General features: G+C 42.7%; 1 protein-coding gene across 2 annotated transcripts in view; it reads right to left on the reverse strand.

The window, feature by feature from the left end:
• The window catches only part of XRN2 (5'-3' exoribonuclease 2), a 363,942-nt gene that overhangs the window by 178,801 nt on the left and 166,625 nt on the right, over positions 1-18,516 (reverse strand). For both annotated transcript variants that reach the window (XM_030196221.1, XM_030196223.1), the window contains exons 18-20: positions 18,278-18,385; positions 18,101-18,190; positions 2,670-2,742 (exon numbers count right to left, since the gene is read on the reverse strand). In XM_030196221.1, the coding sequence (XP_030052081.1) occupies positions 2,670-2,742; positions 18,101-18,190; positions 18,278-18,385 (271 nt within the window). The remainder of the gene's footprint in view (positions 1-2,669; positions 2,743-18,100; positions 18,191-18,277; positions 18,386-18,516) is intronic.

Here is an 18,516-nt window from a genome sequence, read left to right on the forward strand (position 1 = left end):
CTTACCCATCAGATACTTCACTCTGGAGCCCCATGCTTTCTCATACCATATGCACCTTCAAGGAACCTCAGATCTATACACCAGAATCAACTTGTGATCTCAACTCACTTTCAAATTCATTCCCATTTGGCCAGAACCACTTGCTTCAATGTAATAACCCCTACATTATGGAACTCCTTAGAACTGGACCCTTGGAAAGAACCAGTACTAAAAACTTTTAAAGCATTATGTACAACTTTTTAATTCAAATGAACATTCCCTATCATTAAACATTCGGATTAAACCACCAATGACTATGCCCAGACTCGCCCTGATGTGACTTCATCACCAGTGTTTAACATCCTTTTGTGTCTTAGTTGGCTAGCTTATTTCCAACCTAATTTCCTTTCCTTTATACACTGGAAATTGTAACCTAGGCCTCCTTATATTTCTCTCTCTACCTCTTACCCTTGATTATTTTTGACTCAGATTGTAAACCGCTTAGACATTTTAAATAATTTGTGGTATAGCAAATAAAATGAAGTGTGAAATCTCATTCTACCAGCAAGCAATATTCATAAGCAACTGCTATGTGCAGATATTACTCACTTTGCTAACTGTAGTGATACTTGTCTTACAGCAAGCCTTGGAGGTTATTTCATGTACTTAAAACACATTTTAAACCATGGATATCGTCTAACAAATGAGGTTTATAAGCTACATTGATAGGAAACAAGCAATTCAAGAAATGGGCAGAGGATTATTCTGTAAAGAAGCATAGGTGTTTACTTTCCTTTATAGAATACTAATGTAACAGCGAAAATATATGCCTTTACTTAACAGGTGCGCTCACCTAACACAGCCATAGATGGTTTAAGTGTGTATGCTTCAGTGCCTGAGATACGTGCCTAACTTATAAGTTACATATGTGTGAGTCCTGCCCAGACTCCCCCCATGTGTATGCACTCCTGTAAAATACATGCTAAGATATGTACGTATTTATAGAACAGCGCTTAAGCGGAATTTTGGCATACATACACGGGTGTGCATACACATATATATTTCACTAACCTAATGACATATGCACGTATTTTATACAAATCTGTACAGCCACGATCAGGGCACAGACCATAGAAGTCTGCCCGGCACTGACCTTGTTCTCTAGCTACTGAAGGGGGAAGGGAAATGGGACTTGATATACCGCCTTTCTGAGGTTTTTGCAACTACATTCAAAGCGGTTTACATATATTCAGGTACTTATTTTGTACCAGGGGCAATGGAGGGTTAAGTGACTTGCCCAGAGCACAAGAAGCTGCAGTGGGAATTGAACTCAGTTCCCCAGGATCAAAGTCCACTGCACTAACCATTAGGCTACTCCTCCAGCCATGATCAAGGCACAGACCGTACAAGTCTGCCCAGCACTGGCTTTGTTTCCCAATTACTGGTGTTGCCATCTAATCACTACTTCTGCTTCCATGCCTTCTGTACAGGATTATTTTGTGTTTATCCCAAGTATTTTTGAATTCTGTTACTGTTTTCATCTCCACCACCTCCCATAGAAGGGCATTCCAGGTATCTACCTCCCTCTCCATGAAAAAGTATTTCCTGCCTTAAGCCACAGTAAGTGTATATAAATGTGAACAGAAATGTAAATGTAAATAAAATTAGAAGAGATATAGGTATTTCCAGCAGTCTAGCTAAAATATCCCAAATTGATTAAAACTGTGAAAAGTTATTAAAATACCTAAACAATACAGAAAGTAATGGAAAAAAATAAGATTTTATTGCTTTGACAAATAAGATTTTTCCTTTATTACATACATTGGTACAAGAGATAGATATGAATTTAAATAGAACAGTCATATTTCTCTGCACCACTGTGTTATCTAGTTTGACCAATAAGGAAGTTCAAATTCTCTAACATTTTCAGAATGCATCTGTCACATATTTGTTTTAGATCAGCATCAAACAACTTAAAATGTGTTCTGATTTTTTTTTAACTCTCTTTATTTGAACCAGTTCAGCATAGCAATAAGCAGTAAACATATGAAAGATACAAATCCACACATCTGGTAAACTATCCTCAGATCTAAACTTCACATTGCTGATCATCATTTTAATTCTATTCCTCATCACCACCGCTCCCATCCTCCAACTATCTCCCACCCCAACAGCTTTTAAAGTGTTCTGTTTTTCTTTAAATTAAGACATTGACTAATAATAATTAGACATATTATGAAGAATGATTTAATCAGTCTGAACAGAAAAGTACATGCTGTCAAAACAGACATAATCTAACTGCTAGCTTCTCATGTAAACAATTTGAAATCAAAAGCTAGATGTGCCTCTGTCTCCTGCAATGCCATTATGACGACACTAATGAAGCACTGATTAAACAGAAACAGAACATTAATTAAATGTAGAGGAGACAAAATACATAATTGTTCTAGAAAAGAAAAATACATAATTGTATTAGAAGTGGGAAAAAACCCCCAGAAGTTAGAATGGCTGCTACTGGTAATATTTAATTCAACCGCTCAAATGCAATTAACGCTATTTTTGCTTAAAAGTTTTTATCTGTTTTATAAAACTGTGTTAAGTTTGGTAAAGCATACAATTATGATTTATTCTAATCAAAAAAGCAACCATGCCAAAAGCAGTATACTAAACAAGATTGTGTTAAAACTTACCTTGCCATGCAAATTTCTTCCCATTCAAATCAATAGCAAAATCATCAGGATAGAAGTCAATTATACTGGATTCCTATATTGAATCAAATTAAAAATCATGATTAACTTCAACTACTGTATACATGTACATTGCACAAGAAACTAAGAGAGACTGAATGAGGAAGGAACAACAACTAAGGGAGACAAGAGAAAGTGAATGTGGAGAAGAGTAAAAGCAATGAGGGGGAGACAACTTTAGGGAGAGAAAGGTGAGACTTAATAATAGACCATTATTAAATAAACTTGGGGAAAACCCACTATTTCTGGGATAAGCAGTATAAAATGTTTGTACTTTTTTGGGATCTTGCCAGGTATTTGTGACCTGGATTGGCAACGGTTGGAAACAGGATGCTGGGCTTGATGGACCTTTGGTCTTTCCCAGTATGGCAATACTTATGTACTTATGGAGACACATACCACAGTTAATAAATGAACCAATGAGATTAACCACCTTGGCACGGATATTGTCTGGGGAAGGGGGTGAAGGCCTACTGTTGATAGTATCTTTAAGGAAGGAGAGGGGTGCTGCTGACTTATTGACTAACCTTTCTTTTCTCATGGGAGCAGAATGAAAAAACAGGCTTAGTGAACTAGGGAAAATTTATAGTGATGTGCTCAGTAACTCAAAGTGTCCCATCTCAAATTGAGAAGGCAACTGATTGAAACATCACAGTACAGAACAACGCAAAACAATGGTAAGTACGCTTTTATAGATAGTTTAAACTCTTACTTAATATATCTTAAAAACAAGTATTGTACTTAACTAGGTCCTGGTCAAACAAGTATGATTTGTTGTGTCGCTATGTGCAGTGACAATAAGGATATCTTCCTCAATATTTATGAGCCCAATCATTCAAAAGTGCAATTGGCCATATTCCCATATCCCCAACACAAATTTGTGTTTCACCATAAGCTTCCTCAGGGAGAGGTGAAATGAAAACTTATCAAACATTCATGCTAGAGCTCAAGAAGGGTCCTGCCACAGGAAATATAGAAAGAAATCTAAGACCACTTATGCTCATAATAAGTAACTATCTATAAAAAATGTCCCCATCATAATGTATTTCTGCATAAAACTTTCAGGATTCCCAATATTTCAGAGGCAAAAAGCATTAAATTCACTGCAGATACACCCATTTTCCCACAAATTAGCCAGAACGAACTTACTTATTTCTGCCATTGCATAACGATATTCTCAATTTTGTTCTCCATCCCTTTTCAGATACCCCCAACACTCTATTTGCTTTTTTTTAGCAGCCATAGCACATCAGACTGAAAATTGCTATGTATTATCCAAAATGACTTCTAAAATCTTTTCCTTATATGGTGACTCCTAAATCAGAACCCAACAATTTATACCTCTAGCTGGTATTATTTCCCTGTGTGCGCATATCACTTTGCAGTTGCCCACATAAATTTCACTTGCTATTTAAATGCTGAGTCTCCTGATCTCACAAAATCCTCATCGGACCCTCATTTTAATGAGTTTGAAAAAAAGCAAAGATACTTACCCGTAGCAGGTATTCTCTGAGGACAGCAGGCTGATCATTTTCACAAGTGGCCGATGATCCGCTTCAGCCCGGGAACCGGTATATCGCATAGCAAAAAAGAAAAAATTTTATAGAAGCCTTCTAGTGTGCATGCTGCGTCGCACATGCACAGAGTGACTATCCGCCCGCTGCGCGATTGCGCTCCTCACTTCAATCCAAAAGCATAAAGAAAAGAAAAGAAACAAATCCAAGGGGAGGTGGGAGGGATTGTGAGAATGATCAGCCTGCTGTCCTCAGACAATACCTGCTACAGGTAAGTATCTTCGCTTTCTCTGAGGACAAGCAGGCTGAATCATTCTCACAAGTGGGGTATTCCCTAGCATCCAGGCTCACCCAAAACAATGAACAGTGGTCAATTGGGCCTTGCAACGGTGAAGACATAACGTAGATTAACCTGAAACTATATACAAACTAGCTGAGTGTGCAGCATGGAACAGAACAAAATGGGGCCTAGGAGGGTGGAGTTGGATTCTAAACCCCAAACAGATTCTGCAACACTGACTGCCCAATTGTCGCGTCGGGTATCCTGCTCAAGGCAGTAATGAGATGTGAATATGTGGACTGAAGAGCACATCGTAGTTTTGCAAATCTCTTCAATGGAGGCTGACTTCAAGTGGGCCACTGACACAGACATGGCTCTCACATTATGAGCCGTGACATGGCCCTCTCGTCAGGCCAGGTTGGGCATAAGCGAAGGAAATGCAATCTGCTAGCCAACTGGAAATTGTGCGTTTACCGATGGCGACCCCCTCCTTTTGGGATCAAAAGAGACAAACTGGGCAGACTGTTTGAAGGGCTTCATCCGCTTCATGTAAAAGGCCAACGCTCTCTTGCAGTCCAAGATATGCAAGCTGCTTTCGCCAGGGTGGGAATGAGGATGGGGAAAAAATGTTGGCAAGACAATCGTCTGGTTCAGATGGAATTCAGACACCACCTTCAGCAGGAACTTAGGGTGCGTGCGGAGGACTACTCTGTTGTGATGAAACTTAGCATAAGCTGCATCCACTACTAAGGCCTGAAGCTCACTGATCCTATGAGCTGAAGTAACAGCCACCAAGAGAACGACCTTCCAGGTCAAGTACTTCAGATGGCAGGAATTCAGTGGCTCAAAAGGAGCTTTCATCAGCTGGGTAAGAACGACGTTGAGATCCCATGACACTGGCGGAGGTTTGACAGGGGGCTTTGACAAGAGCAAACCTCTCGTGAAGCGAACAACTAAAGGTTGTCCAGAGATAGGCTTACCTTCTACAGGTTGATGATACGCACTAATTGCGCTAAGGTGAACCCTTATGGAGTTGGTCTTGAGACCAGACTCTGATAAGTGTAGAAGGTATTCAAGCAGGGTCTGTGTATGACAAGAAAGGGGATCTACGGCCTTGCTGTCACACCAGAGAGCAAACCTCTGCCATTTAAAAGAGTAACACCTCTTAGTGGAATCTTTCCTGGCGGCCAGCAAGACCCGGGAGACACCCTCCAAAAGGCCCAAGGAAGCAAATTCTATGCTCTCAACATCCAGGCCGTGAGAGCCAGAAACTGGAGGTTGGGATGTAGGAGTGATCCCTTGTTCTGAGTGATGAGGGTCGGAAAACACTCCAATCGCCACGGTTCTTCGGAGGATAATTCCAGAAGAAGAGGGAACCATATCTGAAACAGCCAGTAAGGCGCAATCAGAATCATGGTTCTGCGGTCTTGCTGGAGTTTCAACAAATTCTTTCCCAATAAAGGTATGGGAAGATATGCATAAAGAAGGCCTGTTCCCCAATGTAGGAGAAAGGCTTCTGACGCTAGTCTGTCGTGGGCCTGAAGCCTGGAACAGAACTGAGGGACCATGTGGTTGTGCTGAGTGGCAAAAAGATCCACCGAGGGGGTGCCCCACGCTTGAAAGATCTTGCGGGCAATGCCCATGTTCAGAGACCACTTGTGCGGTTGCATTATCCTGCTCAATCTGTCAGCCAGACTGTAGTTTACACCTGCCAGATAAGTGGCTTAAGTTTGTGAAGAGGCAGATTTGTGTGAATTAATCAAACTAGAAAGGAAAAGTGGATCAAGTAACTCTGCTTGTATTATTCTGGATGTTAACTGATATGCATTCAAGTGAACTTGTAGCTAAGAAAAGCAATGTATGGGACTGTTTAAGTGCATTTATTAGAAGAGCTGTTTGTGAAAAAGCAGATTTTGTGGAAGTTTAAAACCAGTGTTTAAGTGTTAGCACCTTCCTATTGTCTTTCAAGTACCTTTCCCTGCTCAAGATCAACCCCTCCCCTCTGGGTCGACTTGTCAGTAATCAAAGGCAGCCAGAGAAGTCAGAAGGAGAAACTGTTTTGTATTGGCAAATCTATGAAGATTTTAACATTTTAAGCAAGCATAAGAAGGATTAAGATGAAATTAACTTAAAGTGACTGTTGCAGAATTGATCAGAAACTCTGAAGCAGGACATCAGAGTGAGAAGGAATCTTCCAACTTGAGTTCTTTGTGTTGCATGTGTCACACCTCTGTGCTAATTACCTTGAAGGTGCTCTGAAGTTCCCCCTCTCTTCTTCCTCCAGCCAAAGCTAGAAATCAGAGCCCTGAAGATCCTCTGGGTAATTAGTTGCTAAGAAACAGATTAAAGGAGGACCCTGACTCAGAGCTACTTTCCCCCCTCCCATCTGCTCTGCTCATTATCTTATCACTGAAACCTGATCCAGTACTGATCTCAACAGCTTGAAAGGCAGACCCTCTTCTTTGAAGAGAAAATCAGAGTGAGAAGGAATCTTACAACTTGAGTTTCTTGTGTTGCATGTATGACACCTCCCTGCTAATTACCTTGAAGGTGCTCTGAAGTAGGAATCTTCCAACTTGAGCTCTCTGTGTTGCATGTGTGACACCTCCCTGCTAATTACCTTGAAGGTGCTATGAAGTTACCCCCTCCCCTCTGCCTCCAGCCAAAACCAGAAATAGGAGCCTTGAACATTCTCTGGGCAAGGAGGGAGGCAAGCAATTAGTTGCTAAGAAACTGATTAGAGGAGGACCCTGACTCAGAACCACTCTTCTCCCCCATCTCTTCTGTTCATTAACCTATCACTGAAACCTGATCCAGCACTGACCTCAACAGCTTGAAAGGCAAGCTGAAATAACACACAAGACCAGATCCCACTCCAAAGAATAAAGTCTCATCACGCATCCAGTCATCAGAAAATGGTCTTATTACTAGCCCACAGTGAATAGAAACCAAAATGAATACCTTCAAACTACTTCTAATAATCTACTCCTTAACACTAATCCACTTAACACTAACCACCCCTCTTGCAGAAAGTAACATTATACACACACTATACAATCATCAACAACTGATCAGATACACCACACCTCAACAAACTGACAACAACGTAAACAAAGGAAGACCACCAACATGCGGACAACCACCAAAGAATGCAAAGAAGGGTCCAAACAAACTCACCTCAACAAAGAAACGACAACTAATAAAAGTCCACACAACACCAAACGTAGAAGACCCATTCCAAACAATACAAGTGGCCAGATCCGCAGTAAACAAAACAGCAATACTAACAGATTGGATCATGGCAGAAGACCTTGACCTACTCTTCATCAATGAAACCTGGATCCATGACCAAAAGGACCCCATAATCCTAGACCTGTGCCCCCCAGGATACAAAATCACACACTGGACCAGAAAGGAAAGAGAAATGGAGGCATAGCACTAATCTATCGATCCCACTTTACCACCGAAACCATTGCCGAGTCATGACACCTCAACTTGAAATGGCCCCAATCAGAATCCACAACAAAACCCTTCGCGAACATTTGTCTTGCATCCTATTTTACAGACCTCCAGGTAATTGGAATGAAGGCCAGACTAACTTCATGGACTTCATTTCAGTGGCGTACCAAGGGGGGGCAGTGGGGGGAACGCCACTGCTTCATTTCAAACACATGTGTAACCAACTCCAATGTACTAGTAATAGGAGACATGAACCTTCACTTAGAAAACCCAAACTCAATCAACGCACGAGAATGTAAGGAATTCCTCCAACTATGGGATCTCAAATGGCCACAAATCCAATCAACCCACATCAAAGGGCACACACTGGACCTCATCTCACACAAACTTTCAATGGACCAGAACTTAATAAAAACAGACATTAAATGGATAGAAACACCCTGGTCTGATCACTACAAACTAAACTTATCCCTATACTTGTGGAAGAAGGGACTACACCAAATACAAGAACACACAACTTACAGAACAAGAGGTCAAGTAGACCCGACAACATTCTGGCTACAGATATACAACAATGAATGGACAGCACAAACAGACTCCATACACTACCTCTTAGAATGGGCTAAAAGATGCAAATACATACTAGATGAAATAGCACCCTTGAGAACAAGATCTTCACGTAAGAATAACTCAATACCGTGGTTCAATGAGGAACTAAAAAAACTGAAAACACAATCCAGGAAACTCGAACGAGCATGGAAAAAAAACAAAAGATGAACACACACTCAACACATGGAAACAATTACTAAGAAAGTACAAATACGCCATAAGACAGACCAAAAGATCATACTATAAAACTAAAACAGGGAGAGATTACAAAGACACAAAGAAATTATACCATATCGTGGACAAACTCCTACACACCAACCTGGTCACTACATCGAATACAGACATCCCATCTGCAGAAAAACTTGCTAAGTATTTCAATGAAAAAACTGTAAACCTACGCAACACACTACCTCAGGACAACACTGACATCGAAAACTTCCTTAATGAGTTGGAAACAACCACTGGAGAATACCCGGCTGACCGAACCTGGTAAAATTTTGCCCTCATCACCTTCGACACAGTTGTATGGGTGATCAGCAGGTTCTCCAACACTCACTTTAAACTAGATACCTGCCCCAACTACCTACTGAAATTCGCCCCGACCGCTTCATAGTAGACCTCACATCCCACCTAAATTACATGCTACAGCAAGGTCTCTTAGGAAAATGGCAATATCCTACTCACCCCGATAACAAAAAACACCAAGAAAAAAAACCAAATGGAATTACTAACTACCGTCCAGTAGCATCCATCCGGTTGTCAGTCAAACTGATGGAAAGCATGGTAGCCAAACAACTTACAGATTACATAAGCAAATTCTCAATATTACATGAATCACAGTCAGGATTTCGCCCCCTCCACAGCACAGAAACAGTACTACTCACTCTCCTAGCCAAATTCAAGCAGGAAATAGCAATAGGCAAAAACATCCTCCTCCTCCAAATTGACATGCTAGTGCATTCGACATGGTAAACCACAATATATTAATAAGATTACTAGATAAGTTCGGAAACATACTTAGCTGGATCAAGGGTTTCCTAAACCACAAGAACATATCAAGAAAAATCAAACTCAAACATATCATCACCGTTGAAAGCAGACTGCAGAGTACCACAAGGATCACCGATCCTCTTCAACCTAATGATGACCCCACTAGCCAAGTCCTTATCCCCTTCATCTATGTAGACGATGTCACAATATACATTCCTTACAAATCTAGACTGACAGAAATCACCAACAAAATCAAGATCAACTTGAACATCATGGACTCCTGGGCAAATGCACTTCAACTAAAACTCAACAAAGAAAAAACACACTGTCTTATCCTCTTATCCCAACACAATACGGACAACCGCACAATTATCAACACCCCAGATTACACCCTCCCTATCTCAGACAGCCTGAAAATCCTCTGCGTTATATTAGACTGCAACCTAACACTAGAGAGAAAAGCGACCTCCACAACAAAGAAAATGTTCCATTCAATGTGGAAACTCAAACGCACGAAACAGTTCTTCCCGAGGGAAACATTTCGCAACTTTATACAATCAATGGTACTAAGCCATGTAGACTACTGCAATTGAATTTATGCGGGATGCAAAGAACAAACATTAAAGAAACTTCAGACTGCTCAAAACACGGCAGCTAGGCTTATCTTCGGAAAAACGCGATTTGAAAGCGCAAAACCCTTACGCGAAAAACTACACTGGCTCCCAATCAAAGAACGCATTGCTTTCAAAATCTGCACTCTGGTTCACAAAATTATCTACGGTGAAGCCGCGGGATACATGACAGACTTGATTGACCTACCAACTAGAAACACATCCGAATTAACACGAACGTACCTAAATCTGCACTACTCAAGCTGCAAAGGATTCAAATACAAATCAATTTACGCATCCAGTTTTTCCTACATAAGCACACAACTATGGAATGCATTACCAAAAGCCTTGAAAACTACGTACGACCACCTAAACTTCTGGAAAAAACTAAAAACTAACCTGTTTAAAAAGGCATACCCTACCAATCCAACAAAAATGCCTGATCTCTGCAACACAACAAAACTAAAGTACGTAATGGACATAACACAACTCTTCCATTGTACGATTCCCTAATGTGGCTGTGCCACATGAACTTTATCTTAACAAAATATCACTTTGTATTTGTTTACACCGGAGTCCGCAAACGCCTCTCCGGTACTATGTAAGCCACATTGAGCCTACAAATAGGTGGGAAAATGTGGGACACAAATGTAACAAATAAAATAAATAAATAAAAACATGCCGTGATGGCGTGTCCAGAGCCACATCTGGACGGCTTCCTGCCACACAGGGCGAGATCCGGTGCCCCCATGCTTGTTGGTATAATACATCGCAACCTGATTGTAAAGGCCCTGGAAGCTGACAGAAAGCAATATGGCAGAACGCAGTAATGATTGTGGTGTTTCCCTACTCAAAAATCTCAAGATATTTTCTGTGACTTCTTGTATTTGAATGTGAGTATATGCATTCTTTAAGTCCAGAGAGCATAGCTAATTGTTTTCCTGAATCATGGAAGTAGGGGGGAGGGGTCCAGGGGAACCATCCTGAACTTCTGCAATATTTTTGTTTAAATTCTCTTATATACTTGTGTATGTCATATACTATCCGTATAGAATTTGTAGATAATGCAGAATATAAATACATTTTATTATTACTACTTGCTCCAGGCCCTTAGGTCTAGGATGGGACAAAAGCCCCCTGTCTTTTTGGGGACCTGGAAGTACTTGGAGCAGAATCCTTTCCTTCATCTTTCTAAGGTGATGACATGATAACAGGAGTTATGGATGACCACAATACCCATGGATCATAGCTCAGTGCTAAAGAGTCCCACAACAGAAAAGTGGAATTTCTCCTGAAGCAAGGATTTGGCTCCTTTGCAATGGAAGCACAGGTGGCGATCTGTGGAGAATATGTGACAAGAGCAGCTCTGCACTGAGCTCAACAGTTGCCTACCTCATTGGTGGTAGCTCGCTTGGAGTCAGGAGCAGTCTTTGTGGCTGATGTCCTGTATTATCTGACCTATATTTGCTCAGGGTCAGTGGCTTCAGTGGTGGTAGCCCGCAGATGGTTTTAGCTCTGGCATTGGTTGGCAGATTTGGCCTCCAAAGCTCACTTAAGCAAGCTTCCATTTTGAGGCTAGTTGTTGTTTGGAGAGGTCCTAGAAAAGCTTGCAAAAGACCTTGTCAAGGCTAGGCCTCAGAGGTTTCCGGAGCACAAGACAAGATCAGCAGTCAGAAGACTGGGGAGCAGGTCTTGATCCATGGATTGGGGGTGGTAACGTATGGGAGGACTTCAGCTACATCCTCCTCATTATGGGGACAGAAAAGGTTGCCCTTATAGGGAGATAGATCGAAGGACAGCGGTGACCCCTCCTCCTCTGCTAGTAAGGCCCTCCCCCAAACCCAATGAGGGTCAGTGGGCTCTATGTGTGGAGATGCAGGTAGGAAGAAGACTTTACCTGCTCCACTGAGTGGACCTTCATTACCTCTGACCAATGTGTATTGAAAGTTATTCAATTCAGTTATACCCTGGAATTAGCAGAACCTTTTTATTTTAGAGGCCTTTGTAGTGTCCCTTGCAGACACATCATCAAGAGAAAGGTTGTGGAGATCAAACTGCTGTGCTTGATTCAGCTGGGAGCCATAGAGTCTGTAACAGTGCCAGATCAGGGGTGAGGGCACTATTCCATTTACTTTGAGGTTTCTAAGCAAGGAGGCTCATTCCAGTCCATTCTTGATATAAAAAGGTCAATGCCCTCACTTTTAGTCTCATACTTTCATGTGGAAGTATTGCGGTCAGTAACCTCATTGGTCAGACCAGGGAAGTTTGACCTCTTTGAACCTAGCAGAAGCTTAATTTCACATTGTAGGAACTTACCTGTGTCCATCCGTGATCACATTTCTTTATGCTGGGGAAGCCTTTTCAGTTCATGGTACTGTCCTTCTGCTTATCAAAAGCTCCTAGAACCTTCTCCAAGATCATGGTGGAAGTAGCAGAATACCTCCGAAGAAGCGGATTCATGTGCACCTGTATATGGACAGCTGGCCAACTTGAGCCAACACAGAAATGGAATCACAGGATATGGCAACTAGAGTGATCCAACTGTTAAAATGCCTGAAACGGGTAGTGAATTACGCTAAAGGCCAACCAAATTTCAGTTTCAGCACCGAAATTGACCCAAAATCCGCGTTTGGATTTCAGCCAAAAATGCTTGCGCATTTTCCGTGGAAATAAACTGTAGCCCTGCCTCCCGTTGTCACATGCCCATCCCCCTGAGCCAGCCTCCCCCTCAAACAGAACCCCCACCCCGAGCTGCCCACCAATTCTACCCTCCCTAGGCCTACCTTCTAAAAGCCTTGGTGGTCTAGTGACCTCTTCGGAGAAGGCATCCTGAGTTCCTCCTGTCCCCAGTGGCTGCATTGTAAAACTGGTAGGTGAGACTGCCACATGAGGTTAGGGCTCCCATTTTGGGACTGGAAAATGAATGGGCAGAACAATCCCCAGTCGCTCCTGCTCATGCCATTTTCAACCTCAAAGTGGCAGCTGCGACCTCCCATGGCAGTCTCACGAGGCTGCTGCGGGAAGTCACAGCAGCCATTTTTACAACACAGCCAGCGGGGGAGGAGCAACTCAATATGATCCTGCTCCGAAGAGGCCACTAGACCATCAGGGATTTTAGAAGGTAGGGCCAGGGGAGGGCTTACAGATGGAGATGAGGGGAAAGTAGAGCTGGTGGCAGATCTGGTTTGGGGGGGGGGGGATGATTTCAATTTCTGTTCTAGCTGAAACTGAGCAGCAAATTTCAGCAACAGATTCGGTTTTGGTCATCCTCTAAACTATGCTAAAGAGTCAGCTGGTGCCTTCCAGGAGCTCGAGTACCTTCAATACTAGACTAGGAGCTATTGTGCTTACCTGGGAAAGAATGAACAAGCTTCGGGCCCACAAGAGAGTTTTTTGTGGGAAAAAAGCTCCTCTCTCTCTCTGTCAGAATATTCTATCTTCTGCATTTGGCCTGTGTCTCTTGAAGGCACTTTACTCCAAACCATGCATTTCTGGGTGACTGTTGTTTTTTCTTCATGATATAGTTTTAAAACTGCTCTATCTCCTTTCTAAAATACAAAAACAGTAGCCTAGTTCCACGCTGGTTAAAGGTGAAGCCCATCCATTCAGAATAGGCTTCCCCTTCCCCAGAATGCAGCCCAGCTCCTAACAAATCAAAATCCTTCTGCCTGCACAATTGTATCATTTAGTCATTGAGACTCCAAAGCACTGCCTGTCTACTTCTTGGGTCCTGCAGGTGAAACTAATTATTTTTGAGAATGCTACTCTGGGGGTCCTAAATTTCAACTTTCTACATAAAAGCCTAATTTTGGCTTTCAGAATCTCCCTCCTACACTTTCCAATATCATTGGGACCAACATGTACCCAGACAACTGGTTCCTCCCTAGCACTGTGTAAAATCCTATCTAGGTGACGCACAAGGTCCACCTTCACATCAGGCAAGCAAGTAACCAAACAATCCTCGTGCTTACCAGCCTCTCAGCTACCTACATGCCTAATGATTGCATTGCCAACTAAAAATGGACATCCTAATCCTTCCCTCCTTGGCAAAGCCCCTGTAGAGTCATCATCGAAGAAAAGGAATATTTAATCCTCTGGAGGGCCAGGTCCTGGTTATAGGATCACTTCCTGCCACATGAAGGTGATGAGTGACTTCCTTACTGGTGAGCATTCTCCTACAAGACAGCACAGAGGCTGCCAGACTGGAAGAGGGACTTCTCTACTGTGTCCATGAAAGTCTCATCTATATACTTCTTTTTCTTCCTATACTCCTCCAAGTCTGCTACTCTAGCCTCCAGAAATTTGACTTGCTCTCAGAGTGAGGAGCTCTTTGCACCAAATGTACACATACAAACTCTCACCAATTGGGAGATAATTATATACATAACATTCAATGCAAAAGACTGGATAGCCCCAATCTCACTGTTGGGAGTGCTCTCTACATCTGACAGGCTGATGCTCAGAACCTAATGCGGGCGCTAGAAAAGACTGGCGGCGATGTTAACGTGCGCAGAATATTCAGAGAGCACATAAAGTTGGGGACCATGTGATCGCCAAAGTTGGCCAAAAGTAGCATAAGAATGTAGCCAATCCTATGATAACGAGGTCCTTAGTTATTCCCTCCCAATGCTCAGAAACAGCATACAAACCGAACCATGCCCCTATTGCTGAAAACCTAACACCAGCTCCGAGCTGGCTTTAGGTGTTTGAAAGAGATTTCTCATTGGATTCCAAGGTACTACATTCCCGCAGACCCTGACACGTCTGTCCTGGTCACTAGCTCCAGAGGTAGCAGTTCCACATTACCTTGAAGCGGCAGAGGGACAGTGCATAGCACAAGAGCCAGCCATGGCTGGCAGCCGCAAGCCAGCTCACAGGTGGGGAAAAAAGCCAATGGGCTGCGACTGGAACTTTTCTGACAAGAGGATAGATTGTTGTCTGGACCTCTTTTGGAAAGCGCCTCCTTTTGCCCCACCAATCAGCGCCAGGGAGACAGAGGGAGGAGGGGGTCAGAAAAATAACTTTCCAAAGCTCAATACTAAGAGCGCACATATAATTTGCATGCTATTAGTGTTGAGCGTTGAGAATTATTTTTTTTCGGTGCCGTTTCCGTGGTATTTCCCGGCACTGTTCCCTACATTGCCAGAGTTCTGAGCATCAGCCCATTAATATTGGTGAGTTAGTTAGTTACTTAAAGTTGCTAAGGGAGTACCAATTACTCTAAAGGCCTTAAGATTATTGGGTATATTTTATGGCATTTCTTGTTTGCTTCTCAGTGAGCTACAAATAATCTATTGTTAACAGTTAATCATTTGCTGATGAAAAAATACTCTTCTGGTATCTTAATTGGATAACCGACTATAAATTAAGGCATGCAGCTGGGGTGGGTGAGTTGGAAAGAAGGGTGAGAAAAAGACTAACTAAGACTAGAACACAATGATTTTAGATACTTTAAACATGCTAATGGAGTGGGGTGCAGGAGTAGCCTAGTGGTTAGTGCAGTGGACTTTGATCCTGGGGAACTGAGTTCGATTCCCACTGCAGCTCCTTGTGACTCTGGGCAAGTCACTTAACCCTCCATTGCCCCTTGTACAAATAAGTACCTGAATATACTATGTAAACCGCTTTGAATGTAGTTGCAAAAAAAAAAACAACAACACAGAAAAGCGGTATATCAAGTCCCATTTCCCTTTCCCCTAATATATACCTAACTTTGGCTTTTAATGAAATTTAAATATAGAATTTATCAATCATCTCACAATCTCTCTTCTATCCCAAGCTTTAAGTTACCAAATTTCCCAGCAAAGCAACGTTCACTTGCCCAAAGAGCCTTTTCCTGCTCTCACAATCCTCTCTAGAAAAAGGATAATTAAGATCTTCCATTCCTGTATATCTATTTCTAGGGGAAATCTAACAAGTCCCTTCAATGACTGACATTACAATTAGTTGGCTAGAGTGAACTTTTCAGAAATTACACTTTCCTAATACATTAGTTAACATCTATTCAGCTCAACATCAGTTTTCTCACACTTTTGCAATAAAAAGTGCCCTGTTTTAGACCCTTTAAACATTGTAATATCTATTTTTTAGGTTCTAGGGCTTTAACAGCCAGCCAGTCTTATGCATATCTCTCTATATAAAAGGCAACCCCAACGTTCTGAAGCCTCCACGGAAGTTGAGGCGCCCGAGATATCCGGTGTGCCCTGGAGTGTCTGCACCACCCTCGCGTCAAAACGTCATGACGTCGAGGGCGGAGCTATGACACTCGAGGGCCGAAACGGAAACGCCACAGCGAACAAGGCAAGTAGCTCGGAGGGAGGAGGCCCCTTGCTAGCGCCCATTTCATTCCGCTCAGAAACGGGCATTTTTTCCTAGTTCACTAATAACATCCTGAAAACCTGACTGCTAGGGTCCTCCAGGACAAGTATGCAAACCACTGACCTATGGTAACAGCAAGCCCTCTTGCATCATCATCCAGCTTATTTTCGAAAGAGAAAGATGCCCATATTTGACCCAAATCGGGAGATGGGCACCTTTCTCTCATGGGCGCCCAAATCGGTATAATCGAAAGCCGATTTTGGGCACCTCCAACTGCAGTCTGTCGTGGGAACGGACAAAGTTGACGGGGGCGTGTCGGAGGTATGGTGAAGGCAGGACTGAGGTGTGTTTATCGGCCGAGGAGAGATGGGCATGCTCGGCCAATAATTGGAAAAAAAAAGGGCGGCAGAAACGAGAATTTGGGTCACTTTTTTTGGACCCTTTTTTTTCACGAACTAGTCCCCAAAAAGTGCCTCAACTGCCCAGATGACCACCAGAGGGAATCGGGGATGACCTCCCCTGACTCCCCCAGTGATCACTAACCCCCTCCCACCAAAAAAAAAAGAACTTTAAAAACTTTTTTTCCCAGCCTGTATGCCAGCCTCAAATGTCATACCCAGCTCCATCACAGCAGTATGCAGGTCCCTGAAGCAGTTGTTAGTGGGTGCAGTGGACTTCAGGCAGGTGGACCCAGCTCCATCCCCCCCCCCCCCCCCACCTGTTACACTTGTGGTGCTAAATGGGAGTGCTCCAAACCTCCCCCAAAACCCACTGTACCCACATCTAGGTGCCCCCCTTCAGCCATAAGTGCTATGGTAATGGTGTAGAGTTGTGGGCAGTGGGTTTTGGGGGGGGGGGGGAATTTGGGGGGCTCAGCACCCAAGGTAAGGGAGCTATGGACTTGGGAGGTATTTTAATTTTTTATTTGTTACAAATGCCCCCTAGGGTGCCCGGTTGGTATCCTGGCATGTGAGGGGGGACCAGTGCACTACGAATCCTGGCCCCTCCCACGACCAAATGCGTTGGATTTGTTCGGTTTTGAGCTGGGCACCTTCGGTTTCCATTATCGCTGAAAACCGATACCGCCCAGCTCAAATCCGCCCAAATGTGATGCATTTGCCCGGCACAAACCGTATTATTGAAACAAAAGATGGATGCCCTATGCTTGGAATAAACTCCCCGAGCCCATACGCCAAGCCCCCTCCCTGCCCATCTTCAAATCCTTGCTCAAAGCACACCTCTTCAATGTCGCATTCGGCACCTAACCATTATACCTCTATTCAGGAAATCTAGACTGCCCCAACTTGACATTTCGTCCTTTAGATTGTAAGCTCCTTTGAGCAGGGACTGTCCTTCTTTGTTAAATTGTACAGCGCTGTGTAACCTTAGTAGCGCTTTAGAAATGTTAAGTAGTAGTAGTAGTACTTTTTCAAAAATACGGCCTGCCCCGCCCCTTTGCGGACCCGTCCTCAGAAATAAGCGCCCATGGAGATGGGTGTTCGCGTTCATTTATGCCCCTCCATATAAACCAATATCAGAACAAGTCACACTTTTATCAACACTTCAACAAGGTAAAAATCAATAAGTTCTTACTGGATCAGACATAAGCTTCCGCCACGTTTCAGGTAGAAAATTACCACTAGCAGCTGGAAATACTCCCATAAGTTGCTCAAGTGGTTTGAACTACCAAGAAGAAAAAAATAAATATAAGAGTTATTTCATTTGTTAAGACATTTAAAAGAATTGTTATCATAACCAAACACACATTACCGGCTTTGTATTCGTCTCAAAATCTGAAGAAATGTTGGCTATATTTTCAAAGTCAGAAGCAAATGGTGCATAATGAAAAGGAAAAAACCATTTCCAAGATGCGCAGCCCTGTTAATACAAAATAAAAGAACATGAATCACATGGCATATAAGCAAATAATGCTCTTTAACCAAAGTCTAGAAATTCAAAGATAAAATTTTTCATACTATGACGACAAATATCACATCTAGGAGAACAAT

The sequence above is a fragment of the Microcaecilia unicolor genome, chromosome 3 (genome assembly GCF_901765095.1).
Source record: "Microcaecilia unicolor chromosome 3, aMicUni1.1, whole genome shotgun sequence".
NCBI lineage: Eukaryota > Metazoa > Chordata > Amphibia > Gymnophiona > Siphonopidae > Microcaecilia > Microcaecilia unicolor.